This window comes from Mobula hypostoma, chromosome 11 (assembly GCF_963921235.1).
Source record: "Mobula hypostoma chromosome 11, sMobHyp1.1, whole genome shotgun sequence".
Lineage (NCBI taxonomy): Eukaryota > Metazoa > Chordata > Chondrichthyes > Myliobatiformes > Myliobatidae > Mobula > Mobula hypostoma.
In genome coordinates, this window is record NC_086107.1 from 39492982 (window position 1) to 39516529 (window position 23548).

General features: G+C 40.9%; 1 protein-coding gene across 1 annotated transcript; it reads left to right on the forward strand.

Annotated features, from left to right (window-relative positions):
* The first annotated feature begins 69 nt into the window (after positions 1-69).
* On the forward strand, positions 70-22738 carry LOC134353668 (nuclear receptor-interacting protein 3-like). Its single transcript, XM_063061866.1, has 7 exons — positions 70-412; positions 8016-8195; positions 12137-12219; positions 16881-17020; positions 18727-18779; positions 19804-19901; positions 22277-22738. Exons 1-7 carry the CDS (start codon positions 239-241, stop codon positions 22281-22283), a joined length of 735 nt encoding a protein of 244 aa, XP_062917936.1. The 5' UTR covers positions 70-238; the 3' UTR covers positions 22284-22738.
* Positions 22739-23548: the final 810 nt, after the last annotated feature.

Sequence of the window (23548 nt, forward strand, 5' to 3'; positions counted from 1 at the left end):
AGAGTAGAGGAGTGGTTGGTAGAAGATGTTTCTGCAGATCCGAACCGTGCGTCTTACAGGGGCTGGAACCTGCGTGTCAATCACGGGAGGGTGAGCGGCGTCCCTTTAAAAGCCAGCTGCCTAAGCAGTGCTTCTCATTGCTGTTTGGAGATCCTGAGGGTTCCCAGAGAAGTCACCGAGATTTCCGTTTGCCATCAACATTTTCGTTGATCGTCGAGAATTTTCTTGCCTCGGCGGAATGTTCTACTCGGACATCCTGAGAGAAACCCGACAGCAGCAGATGGATATCCGAGAGGCTGCCTCTCTGCGCCAGCAGAGGCGAATGAAACAAGCCGTTCAGTTCATCCATAAAGACTCGATGGATCTACTGCCCCTCGACGGCGTCAAAAAACTGGGCACATCCAAAGAAACCGTAAGTGACCGCGTCATGCTGGACAGATCCCAGTCAGCAGGGTAGGCGGACAGAGCAGGTTGTGAGGAACGTGTCTCAGTTTCCTCAGTATGTCGATATATGATGAGCGTCTGAGGCGATGGAGTGCCCACAGCCTGGGGTATCTCACTGGGCTGTGGGCTCCCGGCGGCTCCCGTAGGCTGCTGGAGTGAGTGCTATTAGATTTTCATGAACTCCGAGCCTCTGGATTTCGGACTAACCTTGCGCGTCCATTCTCTGTAGAAAATGCCTTGTTCCGGACGATTTCACAAGCCAGCCGCTCTCAATCAATTTCACTCGTTCCCCTCTGGGACAAGGACTGGTGCGGAGGTATAGCAACAGATGAGGCAAGAAAGCCGGGGGAATAGATACCATGGGCCAAATAGTCTTCCTAGCACCGATATTCTCTTTGATTCTTGAAAACGTTTTAAATCGATTAAAAGAGAACAGACGCTGGAGGAACTCAGCGAACCAGGCTTCATCCGTGGAGGGAAATACAGTGAACGTTTGGGGTCGAGACCCTTCACCTGTACCGATGATGTCGCTGAGTTCCTCCGCAGTTTGTTTTTGCTCCGGATTCCAATATCTGCGGTCTCTCGGGTCAGTATAATTAAAGTATTTGTTTCACTGAGTATTCATTCATCGGGAATAAACCAAGTATTAAAACAAATCTACTGTTCCTTTCCGATTGATGTTGGACATGTTGCCATTATTCAATTGGACTAATGAGCACAATGCCAATTAATTAAGGAGAAAAAAAACGAGACGCGGGTGTAATAGGAGGGATATCGATATCAGAATCAGAAATCTAGCTTAATATCACCGGCATATGTCGTGAAATTTGTTAACTTTGCGGTAGCAGGGCGATGCAATACATAATAATACATATTGTCGGTGGTTAAAATTCTCTGAAGCCCGATATATTGATCCATCGAAGTATTGCTCACTGAGTGAAGAAGGTTGCCCTTGTATCCCCTCCAAATGTCTTCCCTCTTGCCCTAAATCTGTCTCTTCCCCAGGCCCTAAATCTATGTCCTCTGAAATGGAGAAAAGTTTCCAGCAAAGTTCAAAGTAAATGTATTATCAGAGTACATCTATGTCATCAGATACAACCCTGAGATTCATTTTCCTGCAGACACACACAGTAAATAGAAAGAAACATCATAGAGTTGGTGAAAACCTGCACAGGACTACAGAGAAAGTAGGATGTACAAGCAATGTGCAAAAAACAACGAATAGTGCAGATGCAAATGCAAAAAGAAATAATAATAATAAATAAGCAATAAATGTAGAGAACATGAGCTGCAGAGCCTTTAAAATTGAGTCCATAGGTTGTGGAATCCTGTACCTACTGTATGTATATATACACCAGTATACCTAATACCATCAGAATTTAATATTCCTCAATTGTGTCCCATCTTAATCCCCTCCACTCTAGGGAGAACAGACCCAGCAACTGGTATCTCTCCTCATAATTGAAATGCTCTACCCCAGGTAACACCCTGGTGAATCGTTGTACTCCCTCCAGCACGATCACATCATTCCTTTAACATGGTGACTGGAACTGCACATGGTACTCCAGTTGCTTCTGTATTGAGTTCCCCATCTAACTACAGCTAGTAAACCAAATACCTTCCTGGCTACATTATCTACCTGTGTGGCTACCTTCCAGGATCAATGGACCTGTACCCAAAAGTCCCTCTCTTCTTCAATTGTCCCCCAAAACTCTACCATTCATAGTGTTTTAGTCTCATTAAGACTCCTACCATATAGGAAAATATACCCTCTTATAATTAATACACCACTTAAACCAGTTCAGAGTTGTAATGGTTAGAATCTAATGCTTGAAATCTGCTTGTGCATTATTACTAATGTGCAGTGAAGCCTATAAATTCTGGTTATACTCTTATGTTCTTTCCAAGGTAGTCTTTCAGGGTCTAGAATGACTAGCCAGTTGCATGTATTCTGAAAAGAATGATGAAGTCAATATGGGCTTTGCAAACTCTGTGTGAGAGTGAGAGTGAGAGAGATAGTTGGTTGTTGGGCAGGTGGGTGGATGTGTGTAAAAGAGGAGTGTTGTACTACTGTTTTTTTTTGCTGGGATACTGTACATGCCCAACAAAGCATTTTCAATGTCATCCTGAAAGTTCCTTCTCCATTTTAAGTGGTCATGGGCTAGGGATTCCCACAGGCTGGTTGGAATGTTCTGTTTTTTTTTCCAAAGGGAATTTGTCCTTGAGGAAATATCTACATTTAATCTAAATACCGTTACCAGAATGTTGGTAAATCTGTGCTCAAGGCAGATTCAAAGGCTGAAACCTACTTGTTTGGCACATTGAGGACATTTTATTGATAGTCACACCAGACAATTTAATTTTTAGTTTCACTAATTCACTTATTTTAAGGGTTAAGACCATGAGGCATAAGAGCAGAATTAGACCATTGAGTCTGCTCTGCTCTCTGCCACTTGATTACTTCTGATTTATTTTCCCCCTCAACACCACTCTCCTGCCTTCTCCCTGTAACCTGAATTGAAAACATTATGTGTGGTCCCAGTACCCGAGAACGATCAACTGTGACTACTGTCCAGTGGCCCTGACCTCACACATCATGAAGACCCTGGAGAGGCCGCTCCTGGCCCACCTCTGACCCCTGGTCAGATCACCCCTCAATCCCCTGCAGTTTGCCTACCAGGAGCACATTGGAGTCGATGATGATGTCAGCTATCTGTTAAACAGAGCCTACTCCCATTTTGATAAGCAGGGCAGCACTGTGAGGATCATGTTTTTTGATTTCTCAGGTGCCTATAATACCATACAGCCCTTGTTGCTAGGGGAAAAACTCTGTTCAATGCAGACTGGCACTACAGTTGTATCCTGGATGATGGACTACCTGACTGGCAGACCACAGTGAGGCTTCAGAGCTGTGTGTCAGACATGGCTATAAGCAGCACTGGGGCCCCACAGTGGACTGTATTGGCTGCCTTCCTGCTTACCCTATATACCTCGGACCTTAGATATAACACTGAGTCATGTCATCTGCAGAGATTCTGATGACTCAGTAATAGTTGGGTATATTAAGGGAGGATGGGAGGATAAATACAGGGCCTTGGAGGAGGACTTTGTCAAACGGTGCAAGCTGAATCACCTGCAGTTCAACATCAGTAAGACAAAGGAGATGGTGATGGACTTTAGGAAGACTAAGCCTGCATTGCTCCCTGTTACTATTGACGGTGAGGATCTGGATGTAGAGAGGACCTACAAGTACCTGGGGATCCACCTGGATAACAGACTTGAGTGGAGCACCAACACAGAGGCTGTGTCCAAGAAGGGGCAGAGTTGCCTCTACTTCCTGAGGAGGCTAAAGTCCCTTGGAGTATGCAGGCCTCTCTTTCACATGTTCTACCAGTCTGTTGTCACCAGTATAAACTTCTATGTGGTGGTGTACTGGGGTAATGGCAACAACACGGGTGATGCCAAAAGGCTCAATAAACTGATTAGAAAGGTTGTCTCTGTTATAGGAGTCAAACTGGACACACTGGAGGCTGTGGTAGAACAAAGGACCCTACGGAAAATCCTGGCAATTCTGGACAATGTTTCTCACCCTCTGCATGCCACTTTCTCTGAACAGAGAAGCACTTTTAGAAATAGACTAAGACAACCATGCTGCTCCAAAGAGCATTTAATGAGGTCATTCTTACCCTCAGCCATTAGGCTCTATAATGAGTCAACCTAGAGCCGAGGAAGTGATGACCCCTCCAGTTAGACTGTTTGAAGTAACTTATTTTTTATTCCTTCTACTTCTCTTCTAATATTTATAACTTTGCCCTTGGTATGTGACTGTGACACTGTAATTTCCTTTAGGATCAATAAAGTTTCCATCTATCTATCTAGCCTTTTTGATGCCCTTAATAATCAAGAACCCATCAACCTCCGCTGTAAATATACCCAAAGACTTGCCCACAACCATTTGTGGCAATGAATTCCACAGATTCACACTGGCTAGGAAGTACCTCCTCATCTCTGTGCTAAAGGGACATCCTTGTACTCTGAGGCTGTACCTCTGGTCCTAGACTTGCCCAGTATAGGAAACATCCTCTTCAAGTCTGCTCTGTACTTAGCCTTTCAATATTCAGTAGGTTCCATTCTTCTAAACTCCAGTGAGTAAAGGCCCAAAGCTATCAGATGGTTCCCGTGTGTTAACCCTTTCATTCCCAGCATCATTCTCATAAACCTCCCCTGGAACCTCTCCAATGCCAGCACATTCTTTCTTAGATAAGGAGCCCAAAATGCTCACAATATTTGAGATACAGTCTGACAAATGCCTTATAAAGCCTCACCATCTTTGCTTGCATATTTTAGTCCTTTAGAAATGAATGTTATCATTGCATTTGTCTTCCTTACTGCCCACTTAACCTGCAAGTTAGCCTTTAGGGAGTGCTGCACTAAGGCTCCAAGTCCCTTTGCATCCCCGATTTCTGAATTAGCTCTCTGTTTAGAAAATAGTCTATGCCTTTATTCCTTCTACCAAAGTCTTATGACCATACACTTCCCTACACTGTATTCATCTGTCACTTCTTTGCCCAGTCTCCTAATATGTCCATGTCCTCTGCAGACTCCCTGATCTCTCAACATTGCCTGCCCCTTCACTTACCTTTGTATCATCTGCAACCTTGCTATCAATTCCATCATCCAGATCATTAACATATAACATGAAAAGGAGCAGTCCCAACACCAACCACTGTGGAACACCAGCAGTCACCGGCAGCCAACTATAAAGGACCTGCTTTATTGCCACTCTTTGCCTCCTGCCAGGCAGCCAATCTTCTATTCATGCTAATATCTTTCCTGTAATACCATGGGCTACTATCTTGTTTAGCATCCTAACGTATGGTACCTTGTCATGGGCCTTCTGAAAATCCAAGTAAATAACATCCATGGACTCTGCTTTGACTATCCTACCTGCTATTTCCTCAAAGAATTCCAACAGATTCGTAAGGCAATATTTACCCCAAAGGGAACCATGCCAATTTTGGCCTATTTTATCATGTACCTTGGAGTATCTGAAACCTCATTCTTAATAAAGAACTCCAACATCTTACCAACCACTGAAGTCAAGTTAAATGGTCTATAACTTTCTGTCTTTCACCTCCCTCCTTTCTTAAAGTGTGGAGTTAACCCCAATGTAGATTAAGTAAAGCAGAATACTGAGGCTTAAGTTGACCTCAGACTTCAATTCTGATTCTCTTTCCTTTGGTCACAGTATTAGTGTGGCTGCTCCACCTGCATTAATGGTCATTGGTATTCCCCAGTGTGCTGTTGGTGAAATACTCATTGATGGCAATGCTATTGAATACTAAAGGTAGCTGTTTATCTATTTCCTTGATGATAAAAGTCTAGCACTTATTGGCACAAATGACATGTGCTACTTAATCCATACCTGAATGTTGTCTTGCTCCTTTGTTTGCCGGGGAGTTCAAAATGGATGGAAGCATTGTGCAATCATCAGCAACCATTTCCACTTCCGACGTTCTCGTGGAAGGCAGATCATTGATGAAGCAGAAGAAGGTAGTGTGGATAGAGTGAATGACCTCCAGCAATCACAACCATCTTCCTTCATGTAAGGCATGGTACAGCCACTAACAACAATTTTCTCTTGATATCTATTATACTTTTTTAAAGGGTCCTTGGTGAATCATTAATTTGAATACTGCCTTGATATCAGGAGCAGTTACTGTCTCCTCACTCGTAGAATTCTGCTCTTTATGTCGAGGCTGTGAGAGGTCCTGGCTTGGGTGAAGAGGACAGGTCTTCACTCCCATGGTAGGGAAGTTGTTTGATCCCATTGCCTTTGCCGTATCCCATGCCCTCAGCCATGTTTATATGACATGAAGTGAATCAAGTTGACTGAAGAGTGGGTTCTGTGATGGTGCAGATCTCAGGATGAGTCATCTGCTGGATATGACCACTGAAACTTGTTGCGAAAACTTTGTCTTTAACAATTATGCCATGGGCTTCTCCAAGGATGGAGTGTCCTTGGAATCTTCTTCTGATAGCTGTTTAATTGACATCCATCAGTCCCCCTACATCTACATCTAGGCATGTTGGAACTGCAGAGAGAGTTTTGATTCAATCTGTTGGTTTTAAGATCACATCCCTCTGTTTGTTGATTGTTGTTTCTGCTATTGTATACACATCTGGTCCTGTATAGTGAGGGTTGTATCAGGCTGTGTGGTTAGATTGTGGTGACATATGTTTCTGCTACTGGTGGTCCACAGTACCTCCTGGATGCTTAGGTTTGAACTGGCAGATCTGTTAAATGTCCACAGTCTAAGAACATTCTGTGCCCTTGCTTGTATAAAGTAGTGCTCAACTTGGAGGTACAATGATTCATTACCTGAGAGGCAGCAGTGGATGATAATCAGGAGTAGGTTTTGTTGCTCGCGTTTGACTTAATGTTGGGAGACTTCATGTGGCTCACTATTGAGGAGTTCCAAGGCCATTTTTCCCACCGCACTCCCAGCCATAGTGGTCACCTATGATCTTAATGAATGATAGATCAACAACCCAGATGGTCAATTGCTGTTCCCAATTTTTTCAATTAGTTCCCCAATTTGGAAACTAAATCCCAAGTGTATATGAGGAGGACCTTTCAAGGCTGGTTGGGCTGATTGAACTTGGTGCTACCATTCATGTCAAATGGCCCATCTGGTTTTGTTTTTCCTCCATTTCAAGAAGGTGGCCATGGTTCAATTGTGTGGCTTGCTTCAGAGTCAACCATACCTGTCAGTCTGATACCTTGCAGATGGGCAGATAGGCAAATGTAGCAGATTTCTTCCTTTGCTCCTCTCTCTCTCCCCCCAACACTGTATCTCCCCCCAGAGCACACATTGAGTCTCAATGTACAATGCAGAAGGCCAACAAAAGACAGGTCAGAGTGAAAGGGGGAGATGAACTGGAAGGCATCAAAAAACACAAAGCATGTTTGTAGACTGAGTGCAGGTGTTCCACAAAAGCTACCCAAACATCCTTTTATTTTAGCAATTTGAACTTTAAAGAGCATAAGAAACGGATGTTTCAACCCATCATGCTTAATCCTCTTTTCAATAATGACTTATCTTTTATATCAGAGCCACTCTAAAGCACCCATAAACACAATATCCCTTGATTCCCTTAATATCTAAAATGCTATTATATTAACCTCTTTCTTTAATATACACAGTCATTAAGTCTCCATAGGCATCTTTGGCTGAGAAGATACACCACCCCTGGGTGAAGAAATTTCCTCTTATCCTTGTTTTGAAGGCCTGTCCTTCATTTTGAGATAATGATGTCTTAGTGTGTAGAATCCATGGTAGTAAACATCCTAGCCAAGAGAAGCAGTATCTACCCTGTCAAGTCCCATTAGAGTTTTGGACATTTCAGTTTCATCTAAACTTGACAGTATAAATCCTATCCACTTAAACTCTCCCTAGAGGGGAAATCACAACTTGGGAATTAATCTGATCCATTTGTTTACTATAGATGTTCAGAGTGTCAAAATCATGCTAACTGTATTGATTATAATTTTTGAAATTTTATTTTAGCAACCACACAACATTTTGCAGAGACGTTTGTTAGAAAGCAACTTGTCAAAACTTCGAGCCAACAATCGAGGGACTTGGCCTTCTAATAATTCATTTCCGATGCAGAGCAATAGCTTCCATCAGATTAAACAGGAATTTCACAGAGCTCATGATGATGATCTGATATTTGTGTGTTGCAAGGTAATTTTGTATTCCTTAAAATGTATGACATTATTTTGGTTCGGAATGTCGTTGTTCGCTTTGATTGTTTGCATGCTTTGTGTTTTTTTCTCTTGCGCATCAGATGTTAGTCTTTTATTTTTAGTTTTATTCTTTTTTTCATTCTTTAATTGGGTTCTTTCAGGTTTCTTGCTTTGTGGCTACCTCTGAGCAAGCAAATCTCAAAGTTGTATAATTTATACATTCTTTGATAATGAATGCACTTGGATCTTGAATTAATTATCAGCCAACCAATTTAAAATAAGCTTTGTATATGGTTCCATTTACGAAAATAGTAATTCTACTTCAGTCATGTCAGTGTCTAAAAATGGAAAGACAAACCAGCATGTCTCTTTATTATCTACTATGGTACAGCAGTTGATGATTTTCCAATTTGTACGTGGTCTCACTAACACATTATTTATCCTTGCAGATATAATACTACTTTTATTCTAATCACCTATTTTCCATATCCCAATGATAAATTATATTACAGAGGGATAAGAGAAGGTATCTCAAGGGGTGAGTTACCACTTATGAGTAACAATACCCCACAGTACAAAGAGACTCTCAATTCCTGTGATGTCTGAATCTTAATCAGAACCCTGACTGATCACAAGCTGTTTTAATTATAGACAACCCAGTCATTAATTGTGGCACCTAAGTTCAGCTCTCTGTTCTAAGATGAAGAACACTCCTGATTTACAGTTTGCTAATGCTTGGTACAATTAGTGCTGCATGAGTTATGAGTCTGCTTATCATTATTGCAGCCTTGTTGTGGTGTCATGGAGAGATACAGCACAGGCACAGGCCCTCCAGTCTGAGTCAACGTTGATCATTAGGCACCTATTTTTACAATTATTCTACCCTAACCCATTTTAATCATCCCACATTCCCATCAACTGGCTCCCACCTATAACATCATAAGATATAGGAGCAGAATTAGGCCACTTGGCCCATCGAGTCTGCTCTGCCATTTCATCATGGCTGATCCATTTTCCCTCTCAGCCCCAATCTCCTGCCTTCCCCCTGTATCCCTTCATGCCCTGACTAATCAAGAATCTATCAACCTCTGCCTAAAATATACCCGATGATTAGGTCTCCACAGCTGCCTGAGGCAATGAATTCCACAGATTCATCACTCTCTGGCTAAGGAAATTCCTCCTCATCTCCATTCTAAAAGGATGCCCCTCTATTCTGAGGCTGTGTTCTCTGGTCTTAGACTCCCCCACCATAGGAAATATCCTCTCCACATCCATTCTATTGAGGCCTTTCATAGAACATAGAACATAGAATAGTACAGCACAGTACAGGCCCTTCGGCCCACAATGTTGTGCCGACCCTCAAACCCTGCCTCCCATATAAGCCCCTACCTTAGATTCCTCCATATACCTGTCTAGTAGTCTCTTAAACTTCACTAGTGTATCTGCCTCCACCACTGACTCAGGCAGTGCATTCCACGCACCAACCACTCTCTGAGTAAAAAACCTTCCTCTAATATCCCCCTTGAACTTCCCACCCCTTACCTTAAAGCCATGTCCTCTTGTATTGAGCAGTGGTGCCCTGGGGAAGAGGCGCTGGCTATCCACTCTATCTATTCCTCTTATTATCTTGTACACCTCTATCATGTCTCCTCTCAACCTCCTTCTCTCCAAAGAGTAGAGCCCTAGCTCCCTTAATCTCTGATCATAATGCATACTTTCTAAACCAGGCAGCATCCTGGTAAATCTCCTCTGTACCCTTTCCAATGCTTCCACATCCTTCCTATAGTGAGGTGACCAGAACTGGACACAATACTCCCAAGTGTGGCCTAACCAGAGTTTTATAGAGCTGCATCATTACCTCGCAACTCTTAAACTCTATCCCTCGACTTATGAAAGCTAACACTCCATAAGCTTTCTTAACTACTCTATCCACCTGTGAGGCAACTTTCAGGGATCTGTGGACATGTACCCCGAGATCCCTCTGCTCCTCCACACCACCAAGTATCCTGCCATTTACTTTGTACTCTGCCTTGGAGTTTGTCCTTCCAAAGTGTACCACCTCACACTTCTCCGGGTTGAACTCCATCTGCCACTTCTCAGCCCACTTCTGCATCCTATCAATGTCTCTCTGCAATCTTTGACAATCCTCTACACTATCTACAACACTGCCAACCTTTGTGTCATCTGCAAACTTGCCAACCCACCCTTCTACCCCCACATCCAGGTCGTTAATAAAAATCACGAAAAGTAGAGGTCCCAGAACAGATCCTTGTGGGACACCACTAGTCACAATCCTCCAATCTGAATGTACTCCCTCCATCACCACCCTCTGCCTTCTGCAGGCAAGCCAATTCTGAATCCACCTGGCCAAACTTCCCTGGATCCCATGCCTTCTAACTTTCTGAATAAGCCTAGCGTGTGGAACCTTGTCAAATGCCTTACTAAAATCCATATAGATCACATCCACTGCACTACCCTCATCTATATGCCTGGTCACCTCCTCAAAGAACTCTATCAGGCTTGTTAGACACGTTCTGCCCTTCACAAAGCCAAACTGACTGTCCCTGATCAGACCATGATTCTCTAAATGCCTATAGATCCTATCTCTAAGACTCTTTTCCAACAGCTTTCCCACCACAGACGTAAGGCTCACTGGTCTATAATTACCCGGACTATCCCTACTACCTTTTTTGAACAAGGGAACAACATTCGCCTCCCTCCAATCCTCCGGTACCATTCCCGTGGACAACGAGGACATAAAGATCCTAGCCAGAGGCTCAGCAATCTCTTCTCTCGCCTCATGGAGCAGCCTGGGGAATATTCCGTCAGGCCCCGGGGACTTATCTGTCCCAATGTATTTTAACACACCTCCTCTCCCTTAATATCAGCATGCTCCAGATCATCAACCTCACTCATACTGTCCTCACCATCATCAAGTTCCCTCTCATTGGTGAGTACCGAAGAGAAGTATTCATTGAGGACCTCGCTCACTTCCACAGCCTCCAGGTACATCTTCCCACCTTTATCTCTAATCGGTCCTACCTTCACTCCTGTCATCCTTTTTTACTTCACATAATTGAAGAATGCCTTGGGGTTTTCCTTTACCCTACTCGCCAAGGCCTTCTCATGCCCCCTTCTTGCTCTTCTCAGCCCCTTCTTAAGCTCCTTTCTTGCTTCCCTATATTCCTCAATAGACACAGCTGATCCTTGCTTCCTAAACCTCATGTATGCTGCCTTCTTCCTCCTGACTAGATTTTCCACCTCACTTGTCACCCATGGTTCCTTCATCCTCCCATTCTTTATCTTCCTCACCGGGACAAATTTATCCCTTACATCCCGCAAGAGATCTCTAAACATCGACCACATGCCCATAGTACATTTCCCTGCAAAAACATCATCCCAATTCACACCCGCAAGTTCTAGCCTTATAGCCTCATAATTTGCCTTTCCCCAATTAAAAATTTTCCTGTCCTCTTTGATTCTATCCTTCTCCATGATAATTATAAAGAAAATATTCGATAGGTTTCAACGAGGTCACCCCTCATTCTTCTGAATTTCAGTGAGTAGAGACCCAGAGCCATCAAACGCTCCTCATATGACAAGCTTTTCAATCCTGGAATCATTTTTATGAACCCCTCATGAACCCTCTCCCAACGTCAGCTCATCCTTTCTTAGATAACGCCTGTTAGATTCCACATCTCACCTACACACCAGGGTTTAAAGTGCCCAATTAACCTGCCAACCTGAACAATTTTAGGATGTTGTGAAAAACCAGAGTACCTGGCAAACCACCACCCCACCCCCCACGTTCTCAGGGAGAGCATAGAAACTCCACAAAGACAGCACCGAGGGCCCAGACTGTATCTGGGTTGCTGCAATAATACTATTGGCTTTGCAATTTGTCTTGGATGGTTCTAAGTCTGTTTTCAATTTTTTAAGTGTGCTGGATTAGAGATGAAATTACAGATTGACACCGGCTCTCAAAATAATCTCATTTCATCTGCCTGTGTGGATAAACTAGGGTAAGTCATCATGCATTTCTTATACTTCCTCCTTCAGACATCGTGCTGCAGCAAATAAACCACACCACATGTTTTATTGGAATGAACTGTGTTCCCCCCCCCCCGTGTGATGGGATGGGAATATCTGTAGTGTGAATGTACAGACGTCAGCACAGATGGTTGGAATAATGAGCTGTCCTGGCTGGAGACCTGTTGGGATTTGTAACGTAAGCAGAAACACATCAGAAATAGGAGTAGCCATTCTCAAAAGATGTTTATGATAACATTTGAAAAGACTGTACAATAATATTACTGTATGACAGACTGTGGGAAACAGAAAAGAAGGAAAACACTATTGCAATAAAAGTGAAAAGCATCTGCTGCATCATTGAGTAGCACAATTGGATTTTTTCCTGATTTAGCATTTTGACTGATGGAAAATTTAATTCATTTAGAGGTAAATTATAGCAGAGCCTGTCATTCAGTGTGCCAAGTTGGAATATGCTTTGGAACTGAATTTCACAATTGCATACATTACAAATTTTAATGCAATAAAACAAACTGCTGGGGGAACTCAGTAGGTCAAGCAGCATCAGGACTCTTACCTTTGACAGAGGGCACTTGACCCACTCAGTCCCTCCAACAGTTTGGTTTGTGCACAGACTATACTATCTACAGTCTTGTGACTCCATTATGAATTTGATATGTTGTAAGGACAGGGGTATCACTGCCTGGTATGGGGGGGGGGGGGAGTGGGCACTGCACAGGACCGAAAGAAGCTGCAGAGGGTCGTAAATTTAATCAGCTCCATCTTGGGTACTAGCCTACAAAGTACTCAGGACACCCTCAAAGAGCAGTGTTTCAGAAAGGCAGTGTCCATTATTAAGGACCCTCAGCACCCAGGGCATGCCCTTTTCTCACTGTCACCATCAGGGAGGAGGTACAGAAGCCTGAAGGCACACACTCAGCCATTCAGGAACAGCTTCTTCCCCTCTGCCATCCAATTCCTCAATGGACATTGAACCCATGAACACCTCCTCACTTTTTTTATATTTCTGTTTTTACACAATATTTAATCTATTCAATATACATATACTATTATTCATTTACTTACTACTTTTATTTTTTTTCTTCTCTATTATGTATTACATTGAACTGCTGCTGCTAAGTTAATAAATTTCACAACACGTTGGTGATAATTAACCTAATTCTGATTTTGATTCTAATAGTATTATTAAAAATACAAAACAAATGCTCCTGATTCATTAATAGTATGCAACCAGGGCTGCTGAGTAAATCAGGAAGCAGTGACTGTAGTGCCAATCTTCTATCACAGGAATGTAAAATCTACATTTGATCTGGTGGACACAAAACGTCTTTGGGGCCCAGATATTTGATTGCAAAGTGATGCTTCACTTCAGCAATGTGCAATTACTAACGCACAGATTACTAACACTTAAATATTATGCCTTTCAATTCCTGGGTGATTTTGCCCCATATTCCCTATGTAGTGATACTTTGGGAGAACTGTGGAGCAAGTAGATGAGATTGGCTGAGGAGTTGTCATTGTCAGGCAATCCCGGAACAACTGATCCTTTGCAGTGCATTACCAAACTGGAACCCCGCTCACTGATCCCTTCCTAGTTGCTTTCTCCTGCCACTCAAATCATACACCCCCCCGTTCACCCGCAGTCTTCAGTATGCCCATATGGGCACATGCACACACAATGGTCCTGGGACCCTGGCCTTGATTATGCATTAAAGCTGCGAATCTCCCCTTGGCAATCTCCCAAAATCCATTGTAGGGGAGTTCAGAACACTATTGGTAAGAATAACATTTATTGTCTTCCTTCTTTATTCTCTATGTCACGTACTCGAAGAGCTAAACTCATTGTGGTGAAAATGCCACAGTGGCATTGGGGAGAGTATTCCAAGATTTTGCCCCATAGCAATGTTATTCGACAACAGGAGGCAGCTTGACTGGAGGAGGGTAATGTTGCACTGCAAGATGCCTGCGGCCTTGTCATTCTAGATGGTGGGATACTGTCAAAGAAGCATTTCTGAATTATTGTAATGCATCTTGTAACAGACCATTGGAGCGTGTGAATGTACAAGCAGGTGAAAATCACCAGTGAGGTGGGCCATATTGATTTGGATGTCATTGAGACTCCTGAATTTTGGAGTTGCTTTGATCCAACCATTGAATCAAAATCAGATTTATTGTCATGACATGGTCATGAAATTTGTCATTTTGTGGCAGGAGTATAGTGCAGGCATAACAAATTACTCTTAAGTTACAGTAAAAAATGAGTAACTAGTGTAATAATAAAGGAATAGCGAAGTAGTAGTCATGGGTTCATGGGCTGTTTAGAAAGCCGATGGCAGGGGGGGAAGAAGCCCTTCTTAAAACATTGAGTGTGGTCTTCAGGCTCCTGTACCTCCTCCCTGACAGTAGTAACAAGTGGGCACATTCCAGGTGGCAATGGTGCTTAATGTTGGATGTCTCCTTCTTGTGGCACCCCCTTTTGAAAATGCCGAAATAGCAGTGAGGTTTGTGTCTGTGATGGAGCTGGCTGAATCCACAAACCTCTGTGGCCTCTTACAATTCTTCCACACCATTTAGACCTGTTGTTGTTTGTTTCAAGATTGCTTATTGTCATTCTCCAGTACTCAAGTGTAAAAGAGAAAGAAATGACTGTTACTCTGGATTTGACGCAGCATAAAAAAGCAACTAAAAAACAAAAAATGCGTGATAAATATAAATATAAAAGCAATCTTATAAAACAGAATGTTCTCTATGGTACATCTGTAGAAACCTGTTAGAGTGTTCGGGGGACTTAACTCTCACTCTTAATGAGATATAGAGGCTGGCATGCCTCTGTCATGATTGCATCAATATGCTGGGCTGACAGTTGTTCCTCTGAGATGTTTATGCCCAGGAATTTGAAGCTGCTCACTGGTGACCCCTCAGTGCCAGTTAGCGTGTGTTTTCCCAACATCCCCTTCCTGAAGTCCACAATTAGTTCCTTGGTCTTGCTGACATTGAGTGAAGGTGATTGTTGTGACACCACTCAACCAGCCTTCCAATTGCAATCTGAGATTTTGCCAACAGCTCCTTTATCATCGGCGAGTATATAGATGTCGGTTCAGCTGTGCCTAACCACACAGTCATGAGTGTACAGAGTGTAGAACAGTGGGATAAGCAGGCATCATTGAGGAGTGCTTGTGTTGATTATCAACAAGCAGGACATGTTATCACCAATCCAAACTGACTGTAGTCTCCTGATGAGGAAGACAAGAATCCAGTTGCAAAGGTGGTACAGAGGCTCAGATTTGAAGATAGTTGATCAGTACTGACGCGCTGATGGTGTTGATTACCGAGCTGTAATCAATGAACAGCAGCCTGACGTCGGCATTACAGTTGTCCAGGTAGTCCAAAGCCCAGTGGAGAGCCAGTAACATTGCATGTGTTGTAGACCTGTTGTGGTGTTAGGCAAGTTGCATGGGGTCCAGGTCTTTGCTCAGGCAGGAGTTAATTCTGTCCAGGACTAACCTCTCAAAGCATTTTATCACAGTAGATGTAAGAGCTATCAGACGATAGTCTCTGAGGCAGCTCACCTGTTCTCCTTCAGCACCAGTATGATTGTTACCCTTTTGAAGTAGGTGAGAAGTGAGAGGTCAAAGATGCCCATGAACACTCCTACCAGTTGGTTAGCACAGGTCTTTAGTTTGCAGCAGGCACACTATCCGGGCTTTGCGTCTTGATTTAATGATTATTAACATTCTGGGCCAACCACCAGTGGGTTCATTGTTTTCATGTGTGAATTACTTAATCTAGAGTTTTGTGTCAGAGATTGTCCACAAATTCTTCCTTTTAAAGGAAAATATGCAGATGGTCATAAAGAAATGTGTCATGATCTCTCCTGTTACCCAAGGACACACATTGCACACACACATCTTCTGGCAAGATTACAGAAATTCCACTTGGGTAGTCTATTTTAATTATTATTGATACCTACCCTGCTGCTTCCTAAATGTACAATACCTTGCAAAATAAAGGTAAGATGAAAACAAATTAAGTGTTTATTTTTAAAGTATTTGATTTCTATAAGAGGGCTGAGTGTCAATAAGCCCCATGACTGTATTCATATGTTGAAAATAGGCAATCCTATTCAAAGTTCACAGTAAATTTATTATCAAAGTATATACAGTACATGTTGCCAAATCCTACCTTGTCCGCATTTACAGAAAAAATACAACTGAGTTTTACCATAAACTATACAAAAACCGATAAAGACTGACTAGCAACTAATGTGCAAAATAGGACAAACTATGCAAATAAAAATAATACTGAGAACATGAGTTGTAAAGAGTCCTTGAAAGTGAGTCCATAGGTCATAGGATCAGTTCAGAGTCGTGGTGAGTAAACTTTTCCACACTGGTTCAGGAACCTCATGGTTGTAGAGTAATAACTGTTCCTGAACCTGGTGGTGTGGGACCTGAGGCATCTCAGGAATTGCGCAGCATTCCAAAATTGTGTAATCGCAGATCATTTTGTTACGAATACTTTTTAATCCTCACTATTAGAGTATTAACTGTGTTGTTTTACATTAGAATTTAATGAACATATTGTTTTACTCTGATCTTAAAAAAAACATTCAAAATCATTATTTTCATCATAGGCTGAAGGAATATGTGAAAACAGAAAGGAATGAAATGGAAAAAATGGGAATGCCCTTTCTGTCAAAGGTTATTGGCCAAATGGACAACATTGCAATTTCTGTAGGGCAACTGAATATTAAGTGTTCAGCAGTTGTGGTGGGTAAGTTTTCATACTTAAAAGAATTTATTAAAAAATTATTTCCTAACATATTTTGTAAACAGATTATGTTTTTACATAGGTTCTAAGTTTCTAGTGAATAATTAGCAGAGATTGCTGTGAATGGTTGTGAAGTTATTAACCACATTTAAAGGTACCATGGGTAATAATAACAATAGTGAGAGCTCTTGGAACTGAGGCATGCACTGAGATTGGATATAAAGAACATTCACCATGCCTGACTAACCTGATCACAAGGTGTTCAATGTTCCATTCCCCAGCATGTAGTTCCTGCATCTTAATGAACACAAGATAGTGCACACATTCTTTTGACTGTCTTTGTGTGATGATAAATGGGAAAATAATGTGAATTTGGAAATTAGTTGATGCTGAATGGCGAAGTTTATCATCTACTACTTGAATCAGGTACATGTAGTCTTTCTGAGAACTGCCATATTCTCCTGCCTCAGCTGGGACTGGAAAATAAAGCAATTGGCACCAGATATCCCTGTAAAACAATTACAGACAACCCCTGGGTTATGGCAGTTTGAATAATGGAAATTTGCCCTTACAGAATTCATAAATTGCTACCTAAAAATTTGAAGTAAAGCATTAAATTCACTCATGAATTTTTTAAGTAACTAAATAAACAAAATCCACATTTTTTTATCTCACATTTCTCGGCACATGCAAAGATTTTATGACTTCATATTATGGAAAATTGTGAATTGGACTGTTTGCTTAGAACACAATCCACACCCCAAAATTGCAGGGATTAGTGTACAATCTGAGAGAAATTTAGTGAAATGCTATGCTTGTAAACTGCAAGGTTTCAAGTAATAAGTCTCCACTGGCACTGATTAGGGAGTCAGATTCCTGACTATATTAGCTGAGCCAAGGTGCAATATTTGCTCAATGACTATGCCCACTTTCTCAGAAGAAGTCTAAATTTGGTGACTTTTCATTAGAGGTCTGGTATTCATTTGAGTCATGTTTACATTCCATGTTTTTTTGATCAATATATCTTGTTATATATTTTTCTGCATGTGTATTAGAAAAGGTGTCATTCATTCTACATCTCAGATCAAAAATTAAAAATAAACTTAGCCAACTAATACATACTGTCTGGGTATGGTTCTGAAGGAAATCTAACTCTCCAAAACAGAAGGATTGTAATAAATAGTGAGGAATACATTGTAATCAATGCTGCCATTTACACTGCTAACCTTTCACTGTGAAGCTAAAATGTTCTATAGAAATCATCTTCCATTGCTGAGAGTAAATAGATTAATTATCAATTTAATGCAAGAAATTGCCTCATTTTAAAACTACAACATTCTTTCTGCTGTACACTCCATTTAATGTGTGTGGAATTTTGTCCTTCAGCTATGCTCAAAGAAGACTGTTAATTTTCGAATTACATTTGGTAGCCCAATTAGTAATTGATATCGTCAAGAAATTTTATCATCAATGTTTTAATCTTGATAATGAAATATAGACATAAAATGCAAGAAACACACAAGAGGTCACTCAGCATCTGTGGAGAGAGAGAGAAGAAAAGTCTCTCTTTAATGATCTTCCATTGGAACTGAAATAAGGGATAATTTGGTGATAATCCTTTGTTCCAGTTCTATATTATTAAAAGATTTCTACCCAATTTAATGTTGATCAGAATATGTTTCACACTCAATTATCTTTCTCATTAACAGATGATGATAAGAAAATTCTCTCTCTTGGATCACAGACATTGAGATCTTTGAAGGTAACAAAATGACATTCATTGTGTATATCAGGTTTGGGAAGAGATTTTTTGTGCCCTTTTAGCCTTAGGTTGTGATTGCATTGGGTTCTGTCTTCAAAGCCCTAAACTGAAAAGATTTAAGCCCTATCCAATATAGATATCAATGAGTACACTCACTATAGGAAGGTTATCCTGTATCCATCTTCATGGACTAGCTTACTTCCCTGTCTAGTCTCTGTTATGAGCTCTAGCTCATAAGTAGTCACTTCTTGAATGGTGGGACCCCCTCCCTACCAAGGAAGAGATATTTCCAGTTAATGAAGTACTTTAAAAGTTTATTTTATTTTAATGATACACATTTATATTCAGACAAATGGTTCTTGACACATGTTTAGCACTCAGAGGACTTCTCATTTACAAAGTATATCCGAATTTCAAAGGATTTCAAAACACAGGTGCAACCCTTATGAACTAAAAGGACGTACTGTACCAACAAATTGCAGATGACTGAATCATCCGTTGCAGAAACCGAAGGCTGTGGAATGAATTCTAGTTCTTCTTTCTGTCACCCCATCTTTTTGTCATTTCTAACAATCCCAATACTTTCTAATATTTATATTGCTTGCCACTAGATGATATCATCTGCATGTGTTATTTGTTGGGACAAAGTAATTTATACAGATGGTCTAAAACCTTCTGAGAACAACGGTGCCTGGTTAATATAGGTCTATTAACATAGCCCATGTCTTGTGTTTGGCTAATGCAGTCACTTCACTTTACAAACCACATCTCTTAGTAGCCAACCCAGATACCCTTTTAACTTCAAACAAATTACTGCTTGCAATTTGTATTAAGAACCGAAGACCGATTCTTGTTTACAACAAGAAATTGAGCAAGGAATATTTGTTAATGTTGTACCAAACAATTCTGAAGCTTCGGAAAGATCCTGTTGCAGTAGTAGAAAGCTGGGGTTAGCAATAAGCTTCTCAGGCCCTGGAAAGTGGTCATCCATTACAAAATTGTGTCTGCTCTGCTTTGTACTTAGTGCATAATAGACATGGAAAAACAATATTTAATTCTTGGAGAGAAGGAGAAAGAGGAGATTCCATTTCTGAATACGGAGAGCTGTTTGAATGAAGATGGGTAAGTGCAATGAAAGTAATTTAGCTACATTTAGACTAGGTTGTTTAAATGTAAAACCTTTTGTTGAACGTATTCTGTATTTATATGAAGGATAAATGTACTTCTAGGACCAAATATTTGGAAGACTTTTTGCTAGCTGAAGAGGATGTGAATTAGTTAAATAATCCAAAGTGACAAAAAGTAGTACAGATGTTTAGACAGCTGATAGGGACATTGGTGATAAAGTGATAAATGCCACTAGTAGCAGTAATTCTAATAATTATAGAATCTTTTATCAGTTTGTCACCATGGGTCCATTTATTGGAAAGCCACTGGTACTGGAAATTTCTGAACTACCTTTCAATGGTAGTAAAACATCCTGGTGTCATGAAAGTTGCATAAAGTGAGATCCTCAATCATAGAATCTCATTGTCAGATTTTCCTGTGCTGAAAATTATCAGGTCAGAATCTGTGTGCTGTTCTCCACAGATCTGTTGCCTAGTTCTTAAGGCTTCCGATTTCATCTCTCACTACTAGCACCTTTTTCCAACTACATGGACATGATACTGCTTAATGTATACATTCTGCTGTAAACACACACACAGTGAAACAAGAAAAGGGGAACAGGAGTAGTTCACCAACATCACCAACCTGCCTTGCCATTCAACATGATCATGTCATTTCTGGCCCAGTTTCATCTCCTGTTCAGTGCTGATTGCCCCTCTTTCAAACATTTATCTGCTTCCTCTTGGTATACTTCCAATGATCCTGCCTTCACAATCTTTCAAGATAAAGAATTTCATCCTCCGTGAGATGGGCAAGTGTTAATTTCTCCAACAGAGTGGGGGGAACTTGGGTAGGCTAGTGAAGAACAGAATCCACACGAAACAGGCTCTTCATTCACGGTGTATGAAGACCCACAACAGGCAGGCACTCCTGGCTGGAGGTTGACAAGGAAATGTCTGGAAAAAAAACATGGCTGCCTGTACTTTGTCTGCAGTGTAGGCAAGTACCCATCATTTTTTTTATTATTATTATAAAGTAGACAGATTAATGAAAATAAGATAAAACTGCAGATGCAGGAACTCTGAAATGAAAACAGAAAATAGGCAGCAGATTGAATATACTTCACAGTCTAAGCAGTGCATTAATTCTTGTGTCCAGAGTTTTGGAATTAGTTTTGAAGGCAAGAAGCAGCATGCTCACCCTACTACATTGCGTATTTAGTGCTACTGCATCCAGATGAATTTCTCAGTGAATGTTCATGACTTTGTTTTATTTAGCCTAGTTAAGCCAGCTTATCTGTGCCATCACCAAACTCCCTATTCCCTTATCATCAATACTGCCTGGTTGCTCTGTACCTCTTCAACTGCTGAAATCATCCTCCATTCCAATATTCTCTTGTGGCTGTCTGTTTACCTTAAATAAATTTTGGAATTGTCCAAAACATTGCTGTCACTTTTTGAACTTGCACCAAATCACCTTCAGCTCAATGATGGTTAAGCAAAATATAAATCTGAAATTCGATTTCTTCCTGTCTCTGAAATCCCCTTAACGTTTACAAGCTCCAGGATGTGTACAATACTCAATTCCTACCATGTGCTTATCCCCAGATTTAATGACCCCCATCAATTTGGAACCATGCCTTTAGCTGCCAAGACTGGATGCTCTGAAATTCACTCCCAGAATCTCTGCCTCTCCATATCACTTTCCTCCTTAAGATTTTACTTTTTGACAATGTTTTGGGTCATCTGCTTGATTAATGTTTGACTGGATATCAATTACGTTCCTGTGTGGTATCTTGGAATATTTGCATCACAAACGTACTATTTAGGAACTATTTTGCTCCCCTGTTGCTGTTCTGGGCTGTGGTCAGTAAAGACTGCATTTGTTGTCCTACTACATTTAACTGAAAGATGACACTGACAGTCAGGACACTTGCCTGATTGCAAATTAATCATGCAAAATAGCACATGTGAATATGTTTATTGTGGGGCATGTTCTACGAATGGGAGTATGTATGCAGATCTTCTTCGTGAAAGAAGAACATAAGTGGGCATTCAATGCAAACAATAAGGCATAAAGAGCAAATACAAGAGTGCACAATGTGAAACTGTACTCTCCAGAACATTAACCCATGTCCAAAAGTAGCTGACCATGCCTCATTATTCATTATGAACTGAATTTGAAATTCTTTGGAATGCAAATTTGTTTAAAAGTATAAAAAGTTAAAAGAAGTATAAAATCAAAGGAATAGAATTTCAATATTAATGTAAATGTTCTTTTGTTACTATGATCTTTAACAATGTTTTCTTAATGGTGTTTCTATTTCTATTATTTTGAAAAAAAAATCAATCATTACTATCTTTTCTAAACCAGCTCTTCTTAAAATACAGATGTTGAAATAAGTGACAGAAGTAAACATTCGATTTACAGAAGTGCTCTTTGGTGGTTCGTACACAAATATGTCACAACAAGCATCTCCCATCCAGCCTTCTCCCTGTGCTTTCTCTTCAGTACAAGTGTTCAGAAATAACATGGAACTTAGATTGTCATTTAACCTTTTCAATCTTTCACTTCTGAATACAGTATGCAAAGAAAATAACAGAATGAATTTCCAGTGCATTTAAAAAAAAAATTATTGATGTTTAGCATTGACTTTGAAAAAAAAAGTTGTTCTATTTGAGCTTTCCACATGTGGTATGGAGTTTCACTTCTGTCAGACTTGTGGATTTGCTGTTGCATCTCCACAATGTAATTTGTGGTATTCTCTGACAATCCCAGCATTTACACTTTGTGACATTTGTTATTTTCTATAGCATAACAAATAGCTAGTCTGTAATTTTTATATTATATATTTCAAGATACATTTTAAGCATAATGATCTAATAAGATGTTCAAGTTACAGATGTAAGAACTATACTTGTGTGGAATTAAAATAAAATCATGAGACCATACCACATGAGCAGAATTAGGCCATTCAGCCCACTGAGTCTGTTCTGTCATTCATCATGGCCGATTTATCATTCCTCTCAACCATTCTCCTGCCTTCTCCCCTATAACCTTTCATGCCCTGACTAACCAAGAACCTGTCAATCTCCACTTTAAATATACTCAATGATGTGGCCTCCACAGCTGTCTGTGGCAATGAATTTGGCAGATTCACCACCCAATGGCTAAAGAAATTCCTTCTCATCTGTGTTTTAAATGGATGTCCCCGTAATCTGAGGCTGTGCTCTCTGGCCCTAGACTCACCCATAATAGGAAACATCCTCTCCACTTCACTCTATCTAGGCCTTTCAATATTCACTAAGTTTCAATGAGATTCTCCCCTCATTCTTCTAAACTCCAATGAATACAGGTCCAGAGCTATCCTCATACTGTATGGTAACCCTTTCATTCCTGGACTCATTCTCGTGAACATCCTCTGGACCTTCTCCAATGCCAGCACATATTTTCTTAGGTAAGGGGCCCAAAGCTACTCACAGTACTCCAAGTGCTGTCTGACCAATGCCTTATAAAGCCTCAGTAATACATCACAAACAAGAGAAAACCTGCAGATGCTGGATATCCCTTCGGCACGTCTTGGCTCGAAATGTTGACTCTGCTTTTTTCCTTGGATGTTGCCTGGCCTGTTGAGTTCCTCCAGCATTTTGTGTGAGTTGCTC

Coding starts and splice junctions, on each gene's coding strand:
- LOC134353668 (XM_063061866.1), top strand. CDS start 239: ATGTTCTACTCGGACATCCTGAGAGAAACCCGACAGCAGCAGATGGAT. Junction 17,021..18,726: donor GTGTTCAGCAGTTGTGGTGG/GTAAGTTTTCAT, acceptor TCTCATTAACAG/ATGATGATAAGAAAATTCTC. Junction 18,780..19,803: donor AGACATTGAGATCTTTGAAG/GTAACAAAATGA, acceptor CTTTGTACTTAG/TGCATAATAGACATGGAAAA.